The 19,910-nt window shown below is 47.0% G+C and overlaps 1 protein-coding gene across 1 annotated transcript; it reads left to right on the top strand.

Annotated features, from left to right (window-relative positions):
• Positions 1-382: 382 nt before the first annotated feature.
• On the top strand, positions 383-19,703 carry UCHL1 (ubiquitin C-terminal hydrolase L1). Its single transcript, XM_053257145.1, has 9 exons — positions 383-519; positions 916-927; positions 2,787-2,915; positions 6,030-6,180; positions 7,833-7,918; positions 8,003-8,050; positions 10,554-10,623; positions 12,687-12,745; positions 19,267-19,703. The coding sequence occupies exons 1-9, from the start codon at positions 487-489 to the stop codon at positions 19,351-19,353; spliced, it is 675 nt and encodes a 224-aa protein (XP_053113120.1). The 5' UTR covers positions 383-486; the 3' UTR covers positions 19,354-19,703.
• The last annotated feature ends 207 nt before the right edge of the window (positions 19,704-19,910 follow it).

The raw sequence follows: 19,910 nt of genomic DNA, 5'->3' as shown, positions 1-19,910 counted from the left end.
GAAAACACACTTTCCCAATAGAAATAATCCATTGCATATAATAGTGTGTGTCACTGTTATTGTGGGAATGCTTGGCGCCGCTTTCTGCTGCACTGTTGCTTTCGACAGAAGTACCTTGTGGTTTGCTGGCAACTTCTACTCAGTATCAGCAGACCTGAGGATTGTACTAACCCACCCTTTCTTCCGGGGCGCCCTTTATTTGCAGTCTTCTGATGAACCGGCAGTCCCAATGCACGGACTAGGTTTCTTGGGAGAGGATGAGAGGGGGGACAGATGTACCATATCTAAACGTCAGGGGGTTATTTGCCCGAAATGGGATTCCTCTTGGAGTGGTTTTGCCCCAACTCTTCCTCCCCCTCCCCTGCAGTGAGTCAGCCCGGTGGCAATATATAGCGGTGGGCGGGCGTCTGCTCTTTCCAGAGCACACGGGGTCCATTGCAGGTTTTTGTGCGCCTCTTGTTGGTTTTCGCGCTTACAACCAAGACAATGGCGTGGCAGCCCATGGAGATCAATCCCGAGGTAGTGAAATCGGTTCTCATTTCAGAATGGGTTGTGGGTCTGGAATCGTAGGAGACGCGGGGGGTAGTTGGGGAAGGGATATAGGGAAAAGGGGCGGTCTTGGGTTTGGGGTTGCCTTTTTGAGATCAAGTGCAGGTACTTACTCCTGGTTAACTAAGATGCTTTGGAGGCAAGGCGTGGCGGCTGTGAGCAAACAAATAAACGCTCAGGGGGTTAAGGGGGGTTTCTCGGCATGTGGGATCTAAGATGATGGAAGAGTCGCTTCTTGGGATTTGAATAATCTTGGCGCTAGAGCTGATGTGGGTGGGTGGCGGAGTGACCTAGTCCCAGCCCCAAGATGGGAGACAGGACCCCGCCCTTCCTTAGGCTGACCTCTCTCTTGCTTCTGTGTTGCAGATGCTGAACAAAGTGAGTGCCCGTCGAGACTTGGAAGGATAAGGCGCAGGTTCTCTTGGCTGGGCGTTTCCTTGCTCTCCATTTCACTTCATTAATTTTTAGCAGCTCTGGCGGAGCTGGGAAGGGAGCGAGGAAGCGGCTGCATTTGGACTCTTACTCATTCCTCCATTAACTCTTCTACTACCATTGGCAATGGGAGAATAGACGTCTTGGAACAGGGAGGGGGCGGTCTGGGCTCCCCACCACGCCATGCAAACTGTCGCTGGGCTGCGCGGCTGTTCAGGAGATGGGCGACAGGTGGCGCTGTGGCCTCGCGTTTTGTGCTGTGTCACGCAGGGGCTGTCACTAGAAAGGGGCTAGTAAGTTGGAAGGTTGATGGAAAAAAGCTTGTTGTCTTTGAGGATGGGCCTCTCCTGCTTAATCATATTGGGAGAGTGGGAGCTCTGCTGCTTCACAAGCAGGCACTCTGGAGGATGGTACTCTGGGCCCTCCTTGCTGTTGAAACTAGGGGACTCTCCTGGGGATGACTTCAAATGTTGGCATCTGCAGCAGTGTCTTCCGTTTGTTTGGGCCTCTCCAGGACTCTCTTTTGAGGGGCCAGGATTCACATCTGCCTGACAGTTGTAGTAGCCACCCTCTATCTAACCTTCAAAAAATATAAGTATTGACCAATATCAGACAGATGTTTCTGGGAAGCGGGCGTAGCAAGGTTGGAGTGGGCCCAGAGACAAGATTTTAAAATGAGCCCCATCCTCACTGAAGCTCAGCTCATGAAGTAAAGAAATCTTAAATGAGGCTGAATAGTGGTAACAAAAAGCATAGTAAAATAAATTTATATATATATATATATATATATAAATCACACCTATGCGCCACAATAGAATATCATCCTAAATTATTCCTAAATTATTTTTTAAAAGGTTCTATAAATTGTGGACTATGCAAGTCATTTAATGGTACTAGAGAAAGACATGCTGTTCTGGTAGCTCTAGGCCTTAATACTCACATCAGTTTTGGAGGATGAATACAACTGAAGGAAGCCTGGGCGGATGCATGGCTGGGGGAGTCAGTCATGTGACTTGTTTCTGGGGTGGGCCCCCAGACTTCTGTCTCCCCTTGCCTTATTTATAGTTACACCCCTGCTGGGAAGGTCTCTCTAGCTTTCCCCCTAGTCTTAGATGACTTGGTAAATGAGTAAGGTATTCTGCTAATACTCAGAAGCATTCCACCACAGCAAAAGTAGTCCCCAGATAATGCATAATCCAGCACATTAAGGTTGGAAATGCACTCTGGAGTGTTGTGTATGTGTGTGCCCCACCCACAGATACAAATTCAAGGTCATCTGAAATGTATGAATTGCCTTCAGTGATGCATATAACCAGGTGGCTGAAGCATATTAAAAGGATGGATTTTTAAGCTTCTCTAGAATATACTCATGGGTGAAATAGGGTTCTAAGGGCCAAACTAGGTTCTACTCTAAAAGCTTGTTGGAATCTCATGACTGGTACTCCACAGGTTTTCTCTGGCACAGACTTCTGTAGAGAACCATGGTGGGGGTGATGGTATAACCTTTTCCCTCTGCTGTTTCCCATGGAACATTTCCCATCACCATTATTCCCCCACAAAGCTATCTGTGCCAATTGGCAAAATGTCTCAGATCAGGGGGCCCATGGTTCTTTTACAAAAAGCAAACTCGGGGGGTGTCCCAGTTGCAGAATTCAATCTCTTGGTAACATTTTCACTTCAACAATCATTGTTTACTGTGCACAGGGATAGGAAGTGGTGCCTCCAGGTTGATCATGCCAGATATAAGGGTGGTGTTTGTGCATGCTGATTTTCTGCCCAGTACTGTGTGTTGCTTAACCTTGCAGGTGCTGTCACGCTTAGGAGTTGCCCCTGGCTGGCAGTTTGTGGATGTGCTGGGGTTTGAGGAAGATTCCTTGAGCTCTGTGCCTGGTCCAGCATGTGCTCTACTCCTACTCTTTCCCCTTACTGCTCAGGTGGGTATGAAGGTTGAACAAGAATGGCATATATAAGCAGAACTTAATAGAAAGAAGAAAACTATCTACTTGGGAGTTGAGTTGTTGAAAGCACTTCTCTGTGCTGATGCAGGCAGTCTAGTCCTCCTGCCCCACTTTTGTAATGCTCTAATGTCACTGTGAATATATCTGAGGTGTGGTCTTCTCATGAGAAGAAGCTTAATGTAAAACAATTACATGTAATTAATGTAGTACTTCTGAATTCTAAAAACAAAATAGCTACTATTGTGCAGCTGTCCAGTAGAAACCTGATCTAGAACAGGGAAGTTGTTTGCCTGCCTCTTCTGGCTTGCTGCAGTTCGGGTTGCATAGGTGTGGTGTTGCCCAAACACTTGGGATGCCTGTGCTATGATCCTAAATTGACTAAAGAACTACTGACTTCAGTAAGACAGGCCACTTGCAAGCAAGTTGTGAACGTTAGGATGTGGTGCCTTGCATTGACCATGTTGATGTGTTAGATATAAAGCTGTCTTGATAGCTGAGCTCTTGTCTTGGCAGCCTTAAGCCAGAGTACATTAACTTTTGTTCTGGTGGAAGAACTGTGGTCGATGGATCTGTAATGGAGTTTTCCTATCTCGAGGAGAAAGCAGAAGCTCAATAGAGCATAGTACATAATAACAATTCAGTTATAACAATTGGGCTTAAAAATAACAACCAGTATTAAAGTTCAGTAGGAGCAAGTCTACATATCAAAGCTTTTGCTGTGGGCTTCTACTACAAGAGAGGGCCAAAACATTCAACTTTGAAAAGTGGAGCTCTACATATCTTGGGGTGGCTCGTGCCCTCGTATTCCTTTTCTTGTCTTGCACGTTCTCTGTCTATACATCTTTAGATGGGCTCCATTGTTCCTTTTGGAGGACAGAAGTACTTAATACACTTTCCATGTAAACACCAAGATAACCTCCTTTGGTATATTTTTCAAAATGCTATAGTGCTTGGGACACACTTTCTGGTTTGAGGGCAGCATGCCAAAGTGTGAGTTCATGTTGGTTAAAATAGCTTAAAGTTCATATGGTGGTAGCTGAAGAGATCTTGGCTAGTAAAGCTGAACAAGGAGCCTTTGTACAGCTCTCCTTCAACCTGGGACACGAAGCATCTGGCATTGGAGGATCAAACAAGCTAAAGTACAGATGGGGCAGAATATTGGCTGTGGAATCTTCCCCTTATTTAGAAAAGAATAGCAGTAGTAATCAAAGCAGCCTTGTGTCAGGGACTGCTTCAGAGGCATCCCCACTCTGCTTCAGGCTGAACTCTTCATCCTTCAGAGAGTTACTTTGGACTGCCCCTCTCCTGTGTGTGGAAGTACTACTTACAAGACGGGCAGGAGATGGACTGCTTGCCTATGTTCTTGCTTCCAGTAGCAAGAGAGGAGATAGTATCTTCTGTGGTTGGTGTTTTTTAAGATTGTGAGCCCTTTGGGGGCACGGCGCTATCTTATTTATTTATATATACATAAACTGCTTTGGAAACATCTGTTGAAAAGCAGTATATAAGTAACTTTGACTTTACACTGGTGTGGGTCTTCCTGGGAGCTGTCGTCTTTTTGGGAACTGTGGTCGTTGCCTGTATTACAGTCCTAGAAGTAGTATTTCTAGGTGGTGGGGAGGACCAAAGCAAAGCTTTGGAGTGGGGTTGAAGAGTTTGGTCCAGTTTACTTCACTTTGACTCCTCCAAATCCCTCTTCACTGTAGATTAAAGCCAAATACTACTACTACAAATATTTATATACTGCTCTTCAACCAAAGTCCTCAAAGCAGTTTACATAGAAAAATAAATATATAAATAAGATGGTCTCTTGTCCCCAAAGAGCTCACAGTCTAAAAAGAAATATAAAGCAGTTACCGGCATCAGCCACTGGAGAGATGTTGTGCTGTGGTTGGATAGGGCCAGTTGCTCCCCCCTGCTAAATATAAGAATCACCAGTGTAAAAGGTGTCTCTTTACTCAGTTAGCAGGGGTCCAATAGGACCCAAAAGTAAACTAAACCGCTCAGATGCAGGTTTTGGGTAGTATACACTGTTCCCTCTAAGGCACGTGCATGCTCACAATTTTTCTGATGATCGCTCAGTTAATTTTAGATCCCGCTCAGGTTGAATGAGGAAGGCTCCACTCTGAATGCCTGTGTGCCCAGTTTCTTGATACTGCTGCCCAGAACAAAACTCATTCTGCAAAGAGATGAGAAACTAGAGGGACCACTGCTGGTATAGAAATGTTAGATAGATAAAAGCTTTATGCAGCCCTCCCTGTAGCCCCATAACTATTTAGTAATAAGCTAGTATGAACATAGGATGCTGCCGCTTGCCAAGTCCTATCTAGGGCAATGTTACTTCATCCAGTAGATGCACCTGGGGATCTTCGCAGCTCTACTTGAAGATAGCAGGGGTTGACCTCTGCCTATAGGATGCTTCAAGCAGATGCTCTACCACTAAGCTATGTTCCCTCATAACAAAACCGAATTGCAGCCACCTTCTAGAGAGAAGTAGATTGCTTGCAGTCCTTGAATAGTGACTGAGCAAGCCATACAGTTTTCACTCACATGAAGCATGCTGGCATTCTATCTCTGAACTTGTTCTAGTGCATTGTATTTTCTGTGCAAAGTCCCTAAGTAAAATAAAAAATGAAAATGAGGCCATTAAATTAAATGAAGATCTGATGACTGATAGTGATCTCTCATGTGGACCTAACTGATGGGCTTGAGCAGCAGCTGCTCTGGTGCACCACCAGAAACTTCCACCATATTAATAGCTGCTGTTAACCTGCATCGGTTTACAGACATTAAGTAAAGCCCATTGCCTTGCACTACGTCTTCAGCTGGGCTTAAGATCAGGGCACCTTTTCAGTGTTCATGTACGGCATAGCTGCAGAGAAACTGCTTCTATTGGGAGGAGGTCAAGAGTCCCTATGTGGACACTGCATCTTCATAGGGGGGAAATACAGCTAAACACAGTGCTTTCATATATGCCAGCTTTTTCCTATACCAAGAGAGTATTTGTCTAGACAAAAACATGTAGTACACTAACCTGAGGGCTGTTCTGATTTTCTGTAGTCTAATCCAATGTCTAATCTGCACTTGCAGCACGAGAACTTCAGAAAAAAGCAGATTGAAGAACTGAAAGATCAAGAAGTGAGCTCAAAAGTCTATTTTCTGAAGCAGACTGCTAGCAACTCATGTGGAACCATTGGTCTTGTGCATGCAGTGGCCAACAACCAAGATAAAATATTGTTTGGTAGGTACTAGGAGAGTGTCTTGAAGTGGTTGTAAGTCCTTTGGGCACTGCGCTCCCTCTTCTTGGATATATAGGCTAGGTTTCTGGCACAATCCTGAATGATTCCTGAGTCTTCAGGGAACTTCCTTGGACTTTTTTCCTCACACTGAACCCAATGCTGCCCAGATCACTTAGGATGTACTTGCAGATAGTGGGGTGCAAAAAAGGCCTTGGAGCTTTCTGGTAGTGAAATGGGGGTAGTGGTTTAGTAGTTGATCTATAGATGTAGATAACTAAAGCAGCTTACAGGAATGAAAGAAAACAAGCATATAAAAACAAAAGCACGTATAGCAGAACACAAAGAGAAGCATATGACCTAAAAATAGGAGAGTCTGTTGAAATGGAAGTATCTTCAGCTGCCATAAACATTGGCTAGGAAAGAGAACCAGTCCCCTCTCCTGCAGAAGGGCTTTGCAGGGTAGGTACCAGAACAAATAGACATAAGGTCTACTATTGGTACCAGAATACTACGAAAAGCTTGGTACATCTGGCACCATATTATTGGTGCTTTCAAGGGAGATGTGGCAGCTGTATTCCTAAAGTACTGGGCCTCTGTGGGAGTCTTCCTGTCTTGGGATAGGTTTTCTTAATCCAAAGACATGGGAAGGGGTTCCCTGCTCAATGGTAAGAAGTATTTTGTAAGTATTGGATGTAGTAGTGAGGCCAACAGTATCCAAATGGGCATTTTCTACATACACCATTGAGGAAAGGGAGTTCCTAGTCTCCAGAATAAAAACTAAAGTTGAGCAAAAGACTTTAGGGCAGGTCTGCTCAACTTCGGCCCTCCTGCAGATGTTGGCCTACAACTCCCATAATCCCTGGCTACTGGCCACTGTTGGGGATTATGGGGAGTTGTCGTCCAAAACCAGCTGGGGGGGGGGTGCGGGGTGCAAAGTTGAGCAGGCCTGCTTTAGGGGATGGGAGAGATCCAACTAGCTGGCACTTACTTTAAAAAAAAAAGACTTTGGACTTTTATATAGCAAGGAGGGTATAATCTCTTAAAGAACTCTTTCAAGAAACCAGTTATGGGGAGGAACATGACCACACAGGATGTCTGACTGCACAACTACATCACACAGCAATCTCAACATGTCTTTCAACACTTGTGACTATATGAGGAAAGAATCCTGCTTTCCAGGAACAAATGCTATAGGTGTGGGTACTAGGAAAATGGTATTGAACAGTCACTTGTCTTAAGGATTAAAGCCAGTTTAGAAATGTACTACTTTCACTGCTGTAGAAAGTCTCTTAAACCCTACCGAGCTGTGCAGAACTTGGAATAAGCCGAAATCCTTCTTGGTTCCCCCATAACAGGTAGAGAGGTGTGTGTGTCTCCAGAGTCTAAATGAAAAGCCTGAATAGAGGAGGGGTATGGTGAATGCAAAAAACTACAAAGCTGCTTGTAGCATTAAATATTTCAGGCTAAGACTTGCGTAAACTCTATGAAATAAGCGTGTATGTCTTCAAAAGGAAGCAGAGTACAGGAGATGTATTGGATGCACATTGCTGGTTACATATACCAAAGTATTTGCAAGCCACTTTATTTTCTTAAGGCCCCCACCTATCTGATGTAACCTTGTAGCCTGTCAGTTATCTAATTTCATCTCTTGCAGATGAAGGGTCTGCACTGAGAGAGTTCCTCAATGCAACAGCTAATCTCTCTCCAGATGAGAGGGCAAAACGGCTCGAAAACAATAAGGTATCGAGTATGGGTAATTTATGGGGAAGGGGAGTGTGTAGCATGAAGCTTTAAGTAACTTGATCATTTTTCTGTTCTCTCTAGGCCATTCAGGAAGCTCACAATGCAGTAGCACAAGAAGGCCAGTGTCAGGTAAATATATCTTAACAGAACGGCTTACAAAAGTAAAATGTTGATGCCAAGAATTGCTAATGTTTAGGAGAAAATGTTCCATTGCAATAGAAATGCAGCATACTGCCTCCTCTCAAATGCCTTAGTATCAGTCCTCCCAATGTTAGGTTGACAATGCTTCTAGAATTGGCTTCAGCACACAAAAATCCCTCTTCTGGGTTCAAGCATGCTGAGTTTGGGGACAGAACCCAGCTTTGGACAGCACAGATCAGCTTTGCTTCCCTATGACTTTTACCAAAACACTTTCCTTTCCCATTCTGGGAATAGCCTGGCACTTTCCTATTCTTTAAAACAATCAATGGATCCAGGAGCACTCACAAGCTACATTCCTGATCTTTCAGGGGGAGTGTAACGCCATTGAAAACAGGCAGATCTAAACCATCTTTTGGGTCTCAACTCCGCACAATCAGTACCTCCTGTCTTGTTTAGGTTCAACTTCAGTTTATTCCTCATCCAGCCCATTACTACCATTTCCTGATGAAGTTGATAGGGAAAGGGAGAAATTGATTTTGGTGTCATCAGCATATTGATAGCACCCTGCACCAGCTCTCTTGATGATCTCTCCCAGTGGCTTCATGTAGATATTAAAGAACATTGGAGATAGTATGGAGCCTTGTCAAACTCCATACAGTAACTATCTTTGCAGAGCAACAGTCCAAGTAATACCATCTGGAATCTTATCTGAGAGGTAGGAATTGAAGATCATCCATCAGGCTAACCAAGGCAGTTAACCCCATATCCTGTTCAAAAGGCCATTTGAATGGGTCTAGAAGATAATCAGCTTCCTCTAGGACTGTCTGGAGCTATGTGTTTCCTCTAACAGGGATTCCCAGTTTTTGTTGACCACAACTCCCAGCACCCACAGTTGCAATAGCTCTTGCTTGTGGATTATGGGAGTTGTAGTCAACAACTGGGAATCCCTGTTAGAGGGAACACTGACTGTCACCTTCTCTATCACTTTCCCCAACCATTTCCCAATGTTTTTTGGGGGAATTAAGTCCATTGTTCTTAAGTTTAATATTGCAGTTACTGGAGTTGGGGCTGATCTCTTATCGGGGCCCTTCCTCAGAGGTGCTAGTAGCGGCTTCTGGGAAGATCTTATTGGAGGAAGACACTTATGGAGGATCCCCCAAAGCAACTTGTTAAGGGGTTGGGTCTAGCTCCAGTGTTTGTAATAGGGATTCCCACATGTTGACTATGAACCACATAATTGCCAACCAAAGGCCATTGCAGCTGGGGATGTTGAAAGTTGTACTCAGCATCTGGGAATCCCTGTTACAAGGAATACTAGTTTAGCTCCCTAATTTGCATCTGCCAAAAGGCACATACCAAGGAAACAGGATGTGGATATTCTGCAGAAGTAGCAAAAGTATGATTTTGCAAAGCTACAAAATAAAAGACAAAAATTTAGTGGGGCAGGGAGAGAACCACAGCTGCATGTATGTGTAGACCTTTAAAAGTATTGACTAGGGATGTGCCCAAAGTTGCTTCGGTGCCGGCAGGGGTAGTTCTTTAAGAGCGGTGGAGGGTGCAGTCACCTCTCCCACCACATTTCCACCGCCGATGCTCTGTTCTTTTCAAGCCCCTCAGGGCAGCAGCGTTCCGCCCTGCTGCCCTGTTGTCCTCATCGGCTGGAAGTAGCAATCATGCATGCGCCCATCGCGCGTGCCCATCTGCTGTGCGCACGCACGATTGCTACTTCTGGCCAATGAGGACAACAGGGTGGCAGGGAGGAACGCTGCCACCCCAAGGGGCTTGAAAAGAACAGAGTGCCAGTGGGGGAAACGCGGCAGGAGGGGTGAGTGCACCCTCCCCCGCCCTTAAAGAACTACCCCCGACGGCGCAGAAGCAGCCCCTGGAGCTGAAATGTTTCGGAGGCCTTTATAATGGCCTCCAAAATGTTTCAGGCTAGTGTTGACTAGAATGATACATCAACAACCAATCCTTTCAGTATGTTCAGGTGATGCTCAGCTCCACGTTTTGAGGTTACATTTACAATATTGGACAACTGCTAGTGGAGGAAATCGTGACACTTCTCTTGACCTGTATGGTGCATGCTCTACTTGCCTAATGTCTGAGGTGGAGAACCCCTCACTTCACTGCAAAGCCTCATTTTGAGAAAGCAGAGCTAGCAAAACTCCTGGCATTTTCCTGGCAGACAACAGAAAATGGGTAGCAACTCCTTCTTGAAAAAAAATGGTTAAGAAAAAGGTCATAAGTTGAAATACATTACACTAGATGAAACCTAGGGACTCCATGGTTTGGTTAGAGGCAGTGTCAAGACCACACTATAACACTAGGCTTGTGTATATTGGAATATAGAAGGTTATTTGAAATGGTGTACACATAGTTGGAAAGGTTCTATCTTGGTGTAAAAAGTGAGAAGGAGCACAAGTGTGCCACCCACAGATGTTCCTCATTGGTCTAGCTAGACTACCAGGCTCTTGCTTTTACCTTCCCTTAGGTTGAAGAAGATAAAGTGAACTTCCACTTCATTCTGTTTGCTAGTGTGGATGGTCACCTCTATGAACTGGGTAGGTTTGTATGGTTAAAAAGCTGATTCTCTGTTTGCAGTGATGCCATCATCTCTTCATAAAAGTAATTGCTTGGACAGGCAGCCCTCTGCATTTGGAGCAGGTAGCAAAATCGTCAGGAGCACATACTTGCATTTAAAAGGCAAGGGTAGTGCAGGGAATGAGAACAGAAGCTCTTGAGGGAACAGCAGATGGTGTAATGGGGGAAACTGCTAGCACTTGCATGTTTCAAGATGGTAGCTCTTAATTATATGAACTAATGTATTCCAAGTTTTCTTCTCTATGTAGTAAAGGCAACTTCCTGTACTACGAGGCAGGATTCTGCTCCTTTACACAGGTCTCGACAAATCCCAGGTGCCAGGAAGCCTTGGTGCCTAGTCTAGGATATTCAAAGGTGGAGTTAATTAAGTCTTTGTTTGTCTCAGCCCTATTTCTAAGTTCTGCTTGTAAAGGGGATAAAGAGAAGCCCATTTACCCTCCTCCCCCCAAATGCCCACGAAGTCTAATTTTGCAAGTTCCGTTATCTAGCTCCTAGACCCAAAGAGAACTTGTCAAGGCCTACTCTAGGAATATTGTTGCTACTGTCTCAAGTAGGAACAACGTTCATTTTTATCCCTGACTAGTCAGGTTTTCTTAGATGACTTCTACAAAGGCTTTTTCCTGAAAATTGGTGTTATGTCTGTTAAATGTCTTAGTCTAGTATTTTAATATTGGCATAAATGTGGTGCACACTTGATATCTAGGATTTCCTCTAAGACTTGTCCTGATTTTTGAGTTGCAGTTTGGTTAGCCAATATATAGTAATGATTTTTGTATGTGTTTAATTCCTTAATGAAGATCTACTGCTGCAGAGTCCTGGGACTGCTAGTGACCTCTTCCCATTAAACTGTCTCCTGCACCACGTGCCTCCCATTTTGCACTGTTGTCCCCTTTTTTCTTTAAGTATGTGGCATCTGGTTTCTCAAACACAAATTGATCATTGGGCTCTGTCTCCAGAGTACATGCCCTTGAACAAACATGTTTCTGCCATGAAGGGCAGAATCTACTATCAAACCATGCTAGGTGAATGTCCTAGAGGGTTTTTTTGGATACAGCTTTCTCCTTATGTATGTTTACTATGAACAGTGGGCTGCTGTATAAAGCAACACTGAAATGGCATGCATGCTGTCTTGCTTTTCAGGGAAGAAACTAGACTTGACTGGTCAAGTCTCCTCTTGGATCAGTTGCGTACAAGCAATGGGGGTTGTGAAAAAATACTTCTGCCATGCTACCACACTAGTAGTAATGGCACCTTGGTGGACTGTATTCATAGAAATAGACTCAAATCTAGGTTCTTGACAGTTTCTGGCTCTGTTTGGATGCTGGGAGAGGGAGCCAACTGCCTTGATGAGATTCTGCCCATCTTCTCTAGAAATCCCTGGCTTAACTTTAAGCTATAAAGTTTACAAGGATGGGTATCACATTCCTTTCTAATAAAACACCTGTCTCAGGTCTTCAGAACCAACCTACCACTGTTAAGAGGTTCCTCTGTTGCACTGATTGCCACTGCAAGCAAATACCTAACCTACCAGCAACCAGTTGTGGTGGTGGGCTTCTTCAAAGGAAGCAAATGTATACAGTGGGAATCCTACCCCAAATCCTTGTGAACTTTCTCCTCTTCTGCCTTGCCATAAACTAGAAATATTGAGGTAAGCTGGGCAGCAGCAAGAACAGAACTCCTCAGTAGTAGCCGCTCACAGAGAGCTTGATTTTACAACAGCTTATCTGTTTGCCAAACACAGACATTGAGGCAGCAGAGGAAAAATTGATGTGACCTCTGACACTAGCAGTATCTTCATTTTGCTTTCTTTGTCCAAAACATTTGGCAAGTAGAGGGGAAAGGGCACTAGCTAAGAGGGCCTGGCAGGTGCTAGATGAGGGGACAGTCCAGAGCTTTCCCACTCCAACTGAAGTGGGACAAATACTGCACAAAGTTCTTCCTGTATTGTCGCTGTTGGTGTGCATCTCTTGACTTCCTATGACATTCAAGTAACCTTGCCTTCTTCCATCATCCATTCTTGCAGATGGACGAATGCCCTTTCCTATAAATCATGGCACTAGTTCAGATGATACCTTGATGAAGGTAAGCTTTCCCCTGGATGGTGGATCAGTAACTTTGTTCTTCCAGGCATAATCTAATTCTTGGTTTGCACTGTTTGTGTGTGCCATTCATGACTTGAGAATTCCAATTTTTCCCCTGTCTGGAGATCATCAGTATGGGATCAGGCACTGAGCATGCTCAAGACAAGACCGGATATTGAACTTGTAGATCCTCCCACCGACTGGAGGCTTCCCCAGTTCCGGTCTTGTCTGCTCAAGGCTTGGTCACATAGGAATTTGCTCTGCACAGATTTCTCTTCTCCTTCTCTTTTCTGTGTGCAAGGTGGGAAGGAGACTGCCTTAGTTGATTTTTTAGTTTCCTAAACTACAAAATTCTTTTTCCTTTTTTGGAACTCGGCTGATTGGTACTTTCACTTTCCTTTTTGCTGTTAAGTTTGTTTGCCGGGTTTCTGCATCGGGCAGCATGGAGGTAGCGCATGCTGAAGAGCTCCTTCAGGGCTCTTTATCTGAGGGCAATTTGGCTCCAGAAGGGCCACCCCCAAACCCTCTGCCCACTCTGGGCAAACCTGCTATCTCGGTGGATGGCCTACCCTGCTCCGGCGGCAGCCCATCCCCTGCCCCAACCGCTTTCTCCGAGGAAAGCAAAGAAGAAAACGTGCAAAGAGAGCAAGGAGAAACTCAAAAAGGCAAAAAAGCTGACGGGAGCCGTTAGGCTTAGTGAACGCCTACTTCTGCAGGCTGTGTGCAGGCGGTCCCGACGCCAGCGGGACTCCAAAGGGAAAAGGAACAAAGGAGACGCTGTGCCTTCGGGTGAGTCACACTCTCCCAGCGCTTCCCCGGCGCTTCCCTCCGGCAGCGGCGTGATTGCTCCGCCGCTCCTCCTGGCCCCACCGGCTCTGCTGCCGCCCGATTTACAACCGCCCGCCCCTTCTCTGGGCGCCTCTGAGTCCCAGCCTGCTCCTCCTGCTCCGATCCCACTGGTGGCGGTTCCTAATCCGGGGGTCCCCTCTCAGCTACCCCCTGATGTAGCTGGATGGCTGAAAGATTTTTTCATTAAGGAATGCCTCCCGCTGTTGCCTGGCCAGCCCGCCTTGCCTCTGGGCAGTCCGCTGTCCGTTCCCGCCGCACCGCCGCCATCAGTTCCGGCGCCTATTGCGCGTGTGCCCAGACCCAGGGGACGTCTCTCCTCATCGTCCCCGGCATCCAGCCCCCGCAGGGACGGCATTCCCCTCTTCGAAAGGGGCCGTTTCGCGCCTATCGCTTTACCAAGACGCCATAGACGCAGGCTCCCCTCCTCCTCTTCTTGCTCAGAGCCTGATCTTCCCTTGCCTAAGGTGCCTAGGAGAGATGGAGAGCGACCCCCCCCCGACCCTCCTGGTCCAATACACATACCCACCGGTCCCCCCTCTCTTCCCAATCCTGTCCTTCCTTCCCGTGTTGCCTACCCAGCCCCCGTCTGAAGAGGAACTTCCTAATGATCCAGTAGGGAACCCTGACAAGGAAGAAGGAGAACTATCTGAGGAAGAGACTACACCTACCCCTTCCGTATCTCCTCGCTTATTTTCCTCTCAGGACTTTGATGTTGTTTTGTCTAAGGCTAAGCGGGCTATTAAAGATGTCTCCTTGGCTGATGTGGTTCCCCCATCAGAATTTGACCAGGAAGTCTTTCCTTCTACTTCAGGGGCCTCGTCAGCTGTTCCATTCCCCACTTTATTTAAGCAGGTTATGTTGGCAGAATGGCAAAACCCTGCCTCCTGCAGGCCTATAGGAACTCTCCCTAAAAAACACTATAATCTTTCTAACGAGGTGTCAGCCTTCCTAGCCACCCCTAAGGTGGATCCTCCTGTTGTTCAAATGGTTTCGGGATCTCTTTTGAATATGGAGGGTCAGGAACAACTTAAATCTACAGAGGATAAAAAGAATGATTCTATTTTTAAAAAGTCTCATGAGGCATCAGCCACGGTTATTAAGATGGCTACCACTAATTCTATTTTTGCTAGAGCCTCCATTCTCTGGATCAAACAGCTTATGACCCTGGTTCCCCCGGGCCATACACAACTTCGTCAGGGTTTAAATAAGTTAGCAAAAGCTTCTGCCCTCATGGCGGATTCTAGCCTTGATTGTGTGCAGTATGCTTCACGGGCTCTGGCTTCAGGGGTGGCCCTACGTAGGTCCCTGTGGCTCAGAGGGTGGCAAGTAGATTCGAAGTCTAAAATGGCGCTCCAGGCCACTCCTTACTTGGGCAATAACCTCTTCGGGCCCCCCCTGGAGTCCGTGCTGGTGGATTCAAAAGACAAAAAGAGGGTTATGCCATCTGGTAGGCGGGACTTTCGCAGGGGCCCACGAGGTCAGAACTATTCCTTTCGTGGCTACAGACAATCTCAGTTTCATTCCTTCTCCAGATCAGATACCAGGCAGCCTCCATTCAGAGGCTTCTTCAGATCACAGTGGAGATCTAGGGGCAGAGGTTCCTTCAGACACCAAGGCGCTAAGCCCGCTAATCCGCCCACCCAGTTTGGCAAGCACCAATGACTACCCGCCCATCGGGGGCAGGCTCCAGCTGTTCGCCCTTACTTGGTAGTCCACCACGCAAGATTCATGGGTCCTGGACACCGTGTCCCAGGGCTACACCATAAAGTTTTCTCATGCTCCGCCAGACTTCTTCCTAGTCACCCCCCTATCCCGGAAACCCGAGAAGCGTCATCTGATGCGGGCAGCGATTCAGCATCTTCTCGACATAAAGGCGATCGAGATGGTTCCCTCCACCGAAGAATGTTTAGGCGTCTACTCGCTTCTCTTCTTGGTCCCCAAAAAGGATGGGTCCAGTCGGGCGGTCCTGAACCTCAGACATCTCAATCACTATGTACTGAAACAGAAGTTCCGCATGGAATCAGTGCTCTCCATCAAACAGTCCATTCTACCCAACGAATTCCTTGCATCCGTAGATCTCACCGAGGCCTACCTACATGTGCCTATTCATCCGACTCACAGGAAGTATCTCAGGTTCTTCTATGACGACTGCCACTTTCAATATCGTGCTCTCCCGTTCAGCCTCTCCACGGCGCCACGGGTGTTCACGAAACTCATGGCAGCGATGGCCGCACACCTGCGCCTCCAGGGCATTCGGATCCATCTGTACCTCGACGACTTGCTCTTGAGAGCGCCATCGTTCGAGACGGCTTTACAACACCTGCAGACCACTCTGTCTCAGGGACCACAGCTTCGTGGTGAATCGGGACAAGAGCCACCTCCTGCCCTCGCAGTCCCTCCAACATCTGGGGGTGGTGTTTCATACCATCCCAGCCCTGGTGACACTCCCAGAGGACAGACGGATCAAGCTGGCAGACATCCTTCGTCCTCTCCTCCACTCCGACACAGTGGATGTTATGCTATTGGCTCAAATCCTCGGGATGATGACGGCGGCCATGGAATGTGTACCTTGGGCCAGGTGGCACTCCCGACTGCTTCAGTGGCTTCTTCTGCCTCACCAGGATCTAATATCCTCGGGCTCTCACATAGAGGTCCCTCTTCCCACCAAAGTTCGCCGGACCTTCGTATGGTGGATCTCCCCTGCTCTGCAGACAGGTCTCCACTTCACAGAACCAGACAGGATTCTGATAACCTTGGATGCCAGCCGGTCCGGCTGGGGGGCAGTTTGCCTGGGTCATCCGGCGAAGGGTCTCTGGTGCTCAGAGGAGAAAACCTGGAGCATCAATCGTCTGGAGCTTCGAGCCGCGAGATTGGCCCTATTAGCCTTCCAGGACCTCATTCAGGGAGCCCATGTCTTACTCAGAACCGACAACACCACCACCAAGGCACACATAAACTGGCAGGGGGGCACCTGCTCCAAGAATCTGATGGCAGAAGCGAACCTTCTATTCCAATGGGCAGAGAATCACATTCTCTCTATCAGAGCGGAGCACCTAAGCGGAGTAAACAACACAGTAGCGGACTGGCTAAGCAGACAGTCGGTCGATCCATCCGAATGGAGTCCCCATCCTCGGGTCTTCTCCCAGATCACACAACGCTTCGGCACTCCCTTCATCGACCTGTTTGCATCACACCTCAACGCCCAACTTCTTTTCGAGGTTCCTCACTCCCACCACCATGGGCACAGATGCTCTCACCCTCCCATGGCCAAAGACTCTTCTTTATGCCTTCCCACCTATTCCAATCCTCAATCAGGTGGTCAGAAAAGTCCAGTCAGAACAGGTGGAAGTAATTCTGATCACCCCGTACTGGCCTCGTCGAGCATGGTTCGCAGAACTGATCAGCATCAGCGAGGCTCCTCCGTGGCGTCTTCCTCACTGTCGAGATCTCCTGCGTCAGGGGCCTATCCTTCATCCAGACCCTGACTGGCTTCAGCTATGCGCGTGGAAATTGAACGCAGCCTCCTAGAATCTCAGGGCTACTCCTCACAGGTTCTGAATACTATCTTGGCATCCAGACGCCTTTCCACTCAGCGCATCTACCAGACTACATGGGCAGCCTTTTCCGGCTGGGCCCGCAACAAGCATCTTGACCCCCTCTTGGCAGGCGTTCCAGAAGTCCTGGACTTCTTACAAGCCAGACTGACGCTACATCTCAAACCATCCACCTTACGGAGACAAGTTTCCGCTTTGGCTTCAGTTTTAAAAATTTCTGACCCCAGCACACATTCCCTCCACCCTCACATATCTCGCTTTCTCAAGGGAGCTTCTAACCTGGCTCCTCCTCCGGTTCCCCGTTTTCCTTCTTGGAATCTCAACAAAGTGCTGAACGCTCTGACAGCCCCTCCCTTTGAACCTATGAGTTCCATTCTGCTAAAGCTGCTATCATACAAGACTCTGTTCCTCGTGGCTATTACTTCAGCTAGAAGAGTCTCAGAGTTGGGAGCCCTATCCGCTAGAAAGGAATTCTGCGTTTTCCTTCAGAATGAAGTCCGCCTCACCTTGGATCCTACCTTTCTGCCCAAAGTCAATTCAATATTTCACAGAGCTCAGGAGGTCATCCTTCTGTCCCAATCCTTCGCACCCTTCTGAACAGCGTTGGCACAAATTGGATGTGAGACGTGCCTTGCGCTTCTACGTGAGACGTACCAGGGACATTAGGAAGTTAGATGCGCTGTTCATGTCCTTTTCCCCCCACAACCTGGGTCAACGACCCTCTAAGGCATCTTTAGCAGCCTGGATTAGGGCTTGTATCAAACTGGCCTATGAGAACCTCGGTCTCTCCCCTCCATTGGGCATTACTGCTCACTCTACCCGCAGTGCGGCGGTGTCTGCAGCCTTCTCCGCCAATACCCCTCTGGGTGAAATCTGCAGGGCAGCAACCTGGAGTTTGGTTTCTCCCTTTATTCGTCACTACAAGATTCCGTCGTTCTTAGAGTCTCAAGCAGCCTTTGGCCGCAGAGTCTTGCAACAGGTGGTATGACATCCTTCCCTCCCAGGGACATTGTCTGTTTTCGGCTTGGGTATGTCCCATACTGATGATCTCCAGACAGGGGAAAAAGGAACATTGGGTCCTACCTTGTGAAGGGTCCTTTTTCCCTCGTCTGGAGATCATCAAGCCCGCCCGGATGTCTTCTGGTACGGTTGGGTTCCTTCGCTTTTGGGTGGAGGCAGCTCTCCAGGGAGTTAGTTGGGCTGTATTCTTCCCGCTTCTGTCGACTTCAATTATTTTTTCTGGTTGTTTCTACTGTTAAAGTTGTCTTCCTGTTTTTTGTATATGTTTCAATTGTTTAAGTTTGCAGAGCATTTCAGGTCCTCCTAACCTTTCGCTACAGTCCTGGAACTGGGGAAGCTTCCAGTCGGTGGGAGGATCTACAAGTTCAATATCCGGTCTTGTCTTGAGCATGCTCAGTGCCTGATCCCATACTGATGGTCTCCAGACGAGGGAAAAAGGACCCTTCACAAGGTAGGACCCAATGTTCCTATTTTTACTGATGAATTTCCCCTTAAATTGAGCTTGCTTTCCCATAGAGATGGGAGTGCAGAGGAGTGAAATGGCCTCAGTTTCCCATTCTGAAGCTTGAATTGGTGGTTAAATGCTGCCTATTCCAGCAGTGGCAACATTGGTTGGAGTATAGAAGAGGTGTTCAGACATTAACAATTTCAGAAACTCTAGAGTATACACCTGGTGTTTGTTTTTTGCTAGGTATTTAGGACTCTGTTAATCTAGCTAACTGAGCAAAGAGGAACATTTTTTTAAAGTGGTGGTCCTCTTTATTTAGCAGGGGAGAGGAACTGGCCCTATGCATCCCCCACACAGCATCCCTCCACTGGCTGTTGCTGGTGTCTAACTTAGGTTTCATTTTTTTTAGATTGTGAGCCCTTTGGGGACAAGGAGCTATTTTATTTATATCTATGTAAACCCCTTTGGGGACTCTTGTTCAAAAGTGATATATAAATATTAGTCATAGCTTGCAAGCATGCTATTTTACATGGGTACCATGTTTCAGCTTTGCTAGTAACTTAAATGAGTTACTTGCTTTCTCGTAAGTCTGCAGTGGTGGTGTATTTCTGTACTTGGAATGCTAAGATGCCTCTCTTATGTTCTCTTAAGGCCTCTGCCAAGATCTGCCGGCAGTTCACAGAGCGTGAGCAAGGAGAGGTCCGTTTTTCTGCTGTGGCGCTGTGCAAGTCTGCTTGAAGTTCAGGAGGATAAAACAGCCTTGTAGTTCAAGGGAAGCGGTTCAAACCTTTTAGTGCTTTAGTATTTGTTTAAAAACACAGCAGTTCCTGATCCAAGTTTAAATGGTCTTGCAGGACATGTTCTGTTCTCGTGTTCTTCCCCCACCCCCTATACACAGCAGCTTCAGTGGCGCTTGCTTGTCCTACCGTCTAAGCCAGGGTGCCTCAACCCTTCAAATGTGTTGGAGACTCTTGACTTGACTCGTTTCAATGCTTCATAGGGCTTTCTTGACTTGTTCCCCCAAGTTTCTTTTTAAGCTGTTGTGACAACTTGTAAATCACAAGAATAAACATCTTGCTATTCAAAAAGCTAGTGTTGGGTTTTCATACTGCTCAACGAATGTTGAGTGTTGGAAGGAGACGGTGCCCATAAATTGGACGGTAGCTAACCAGTGGCCAGTATTTAGTCCTCCAACATCAAGTTTAAGCTAGACTGTGTTTGGCTTGCTAGACTTTGTAATCGGGCAACATGCATGTTGTGGCCATGGCCAGATCTCAAACCTTATGAGCTTCTGC

The sequence above is a fragment of the Hemicordylus capensis genome, chromosome 5 (assembly GCF_027244095.1).
Source record: "Hemicordylus capensis ecotype Gifberg chromosome 5, rHemCap1.1.pri, whole genome shotgun sequence".
Taxonomy (NCBI): Eukaryota; Metazoa; Chordata; class Lepidosauria; order Squamata; family Cordylidae; genus Hemicordylus; species Hemicordylus capensis.
This window is presented reverse-complemented; position numbering and strand designations above follow the sequence as displayed.

Bases quoted from the DNA above. Each gene is read 5' to 3' on its own strand.
- UCHL1 (XM_053257145.1), top strand. From the start codon at position 487: ATGGCGTGGCAGCCCATGGAGATCAATCCCGAG. The intron at 6,181-7,832 runs GTAGGTACTAGG...CATCTCTTGCAG, and splicing joins CCAAGATAAAATATTGTTTG to ATGAAGGGTCTGCACTGAGA. The intron at 12,746-19,266 runs GTAAGCTTTCCC...TGTTCTCTTAAG, and splicing joins CAGATGATACCTTGATGAAG to GCCTCTGCCAAGATCTGCCG.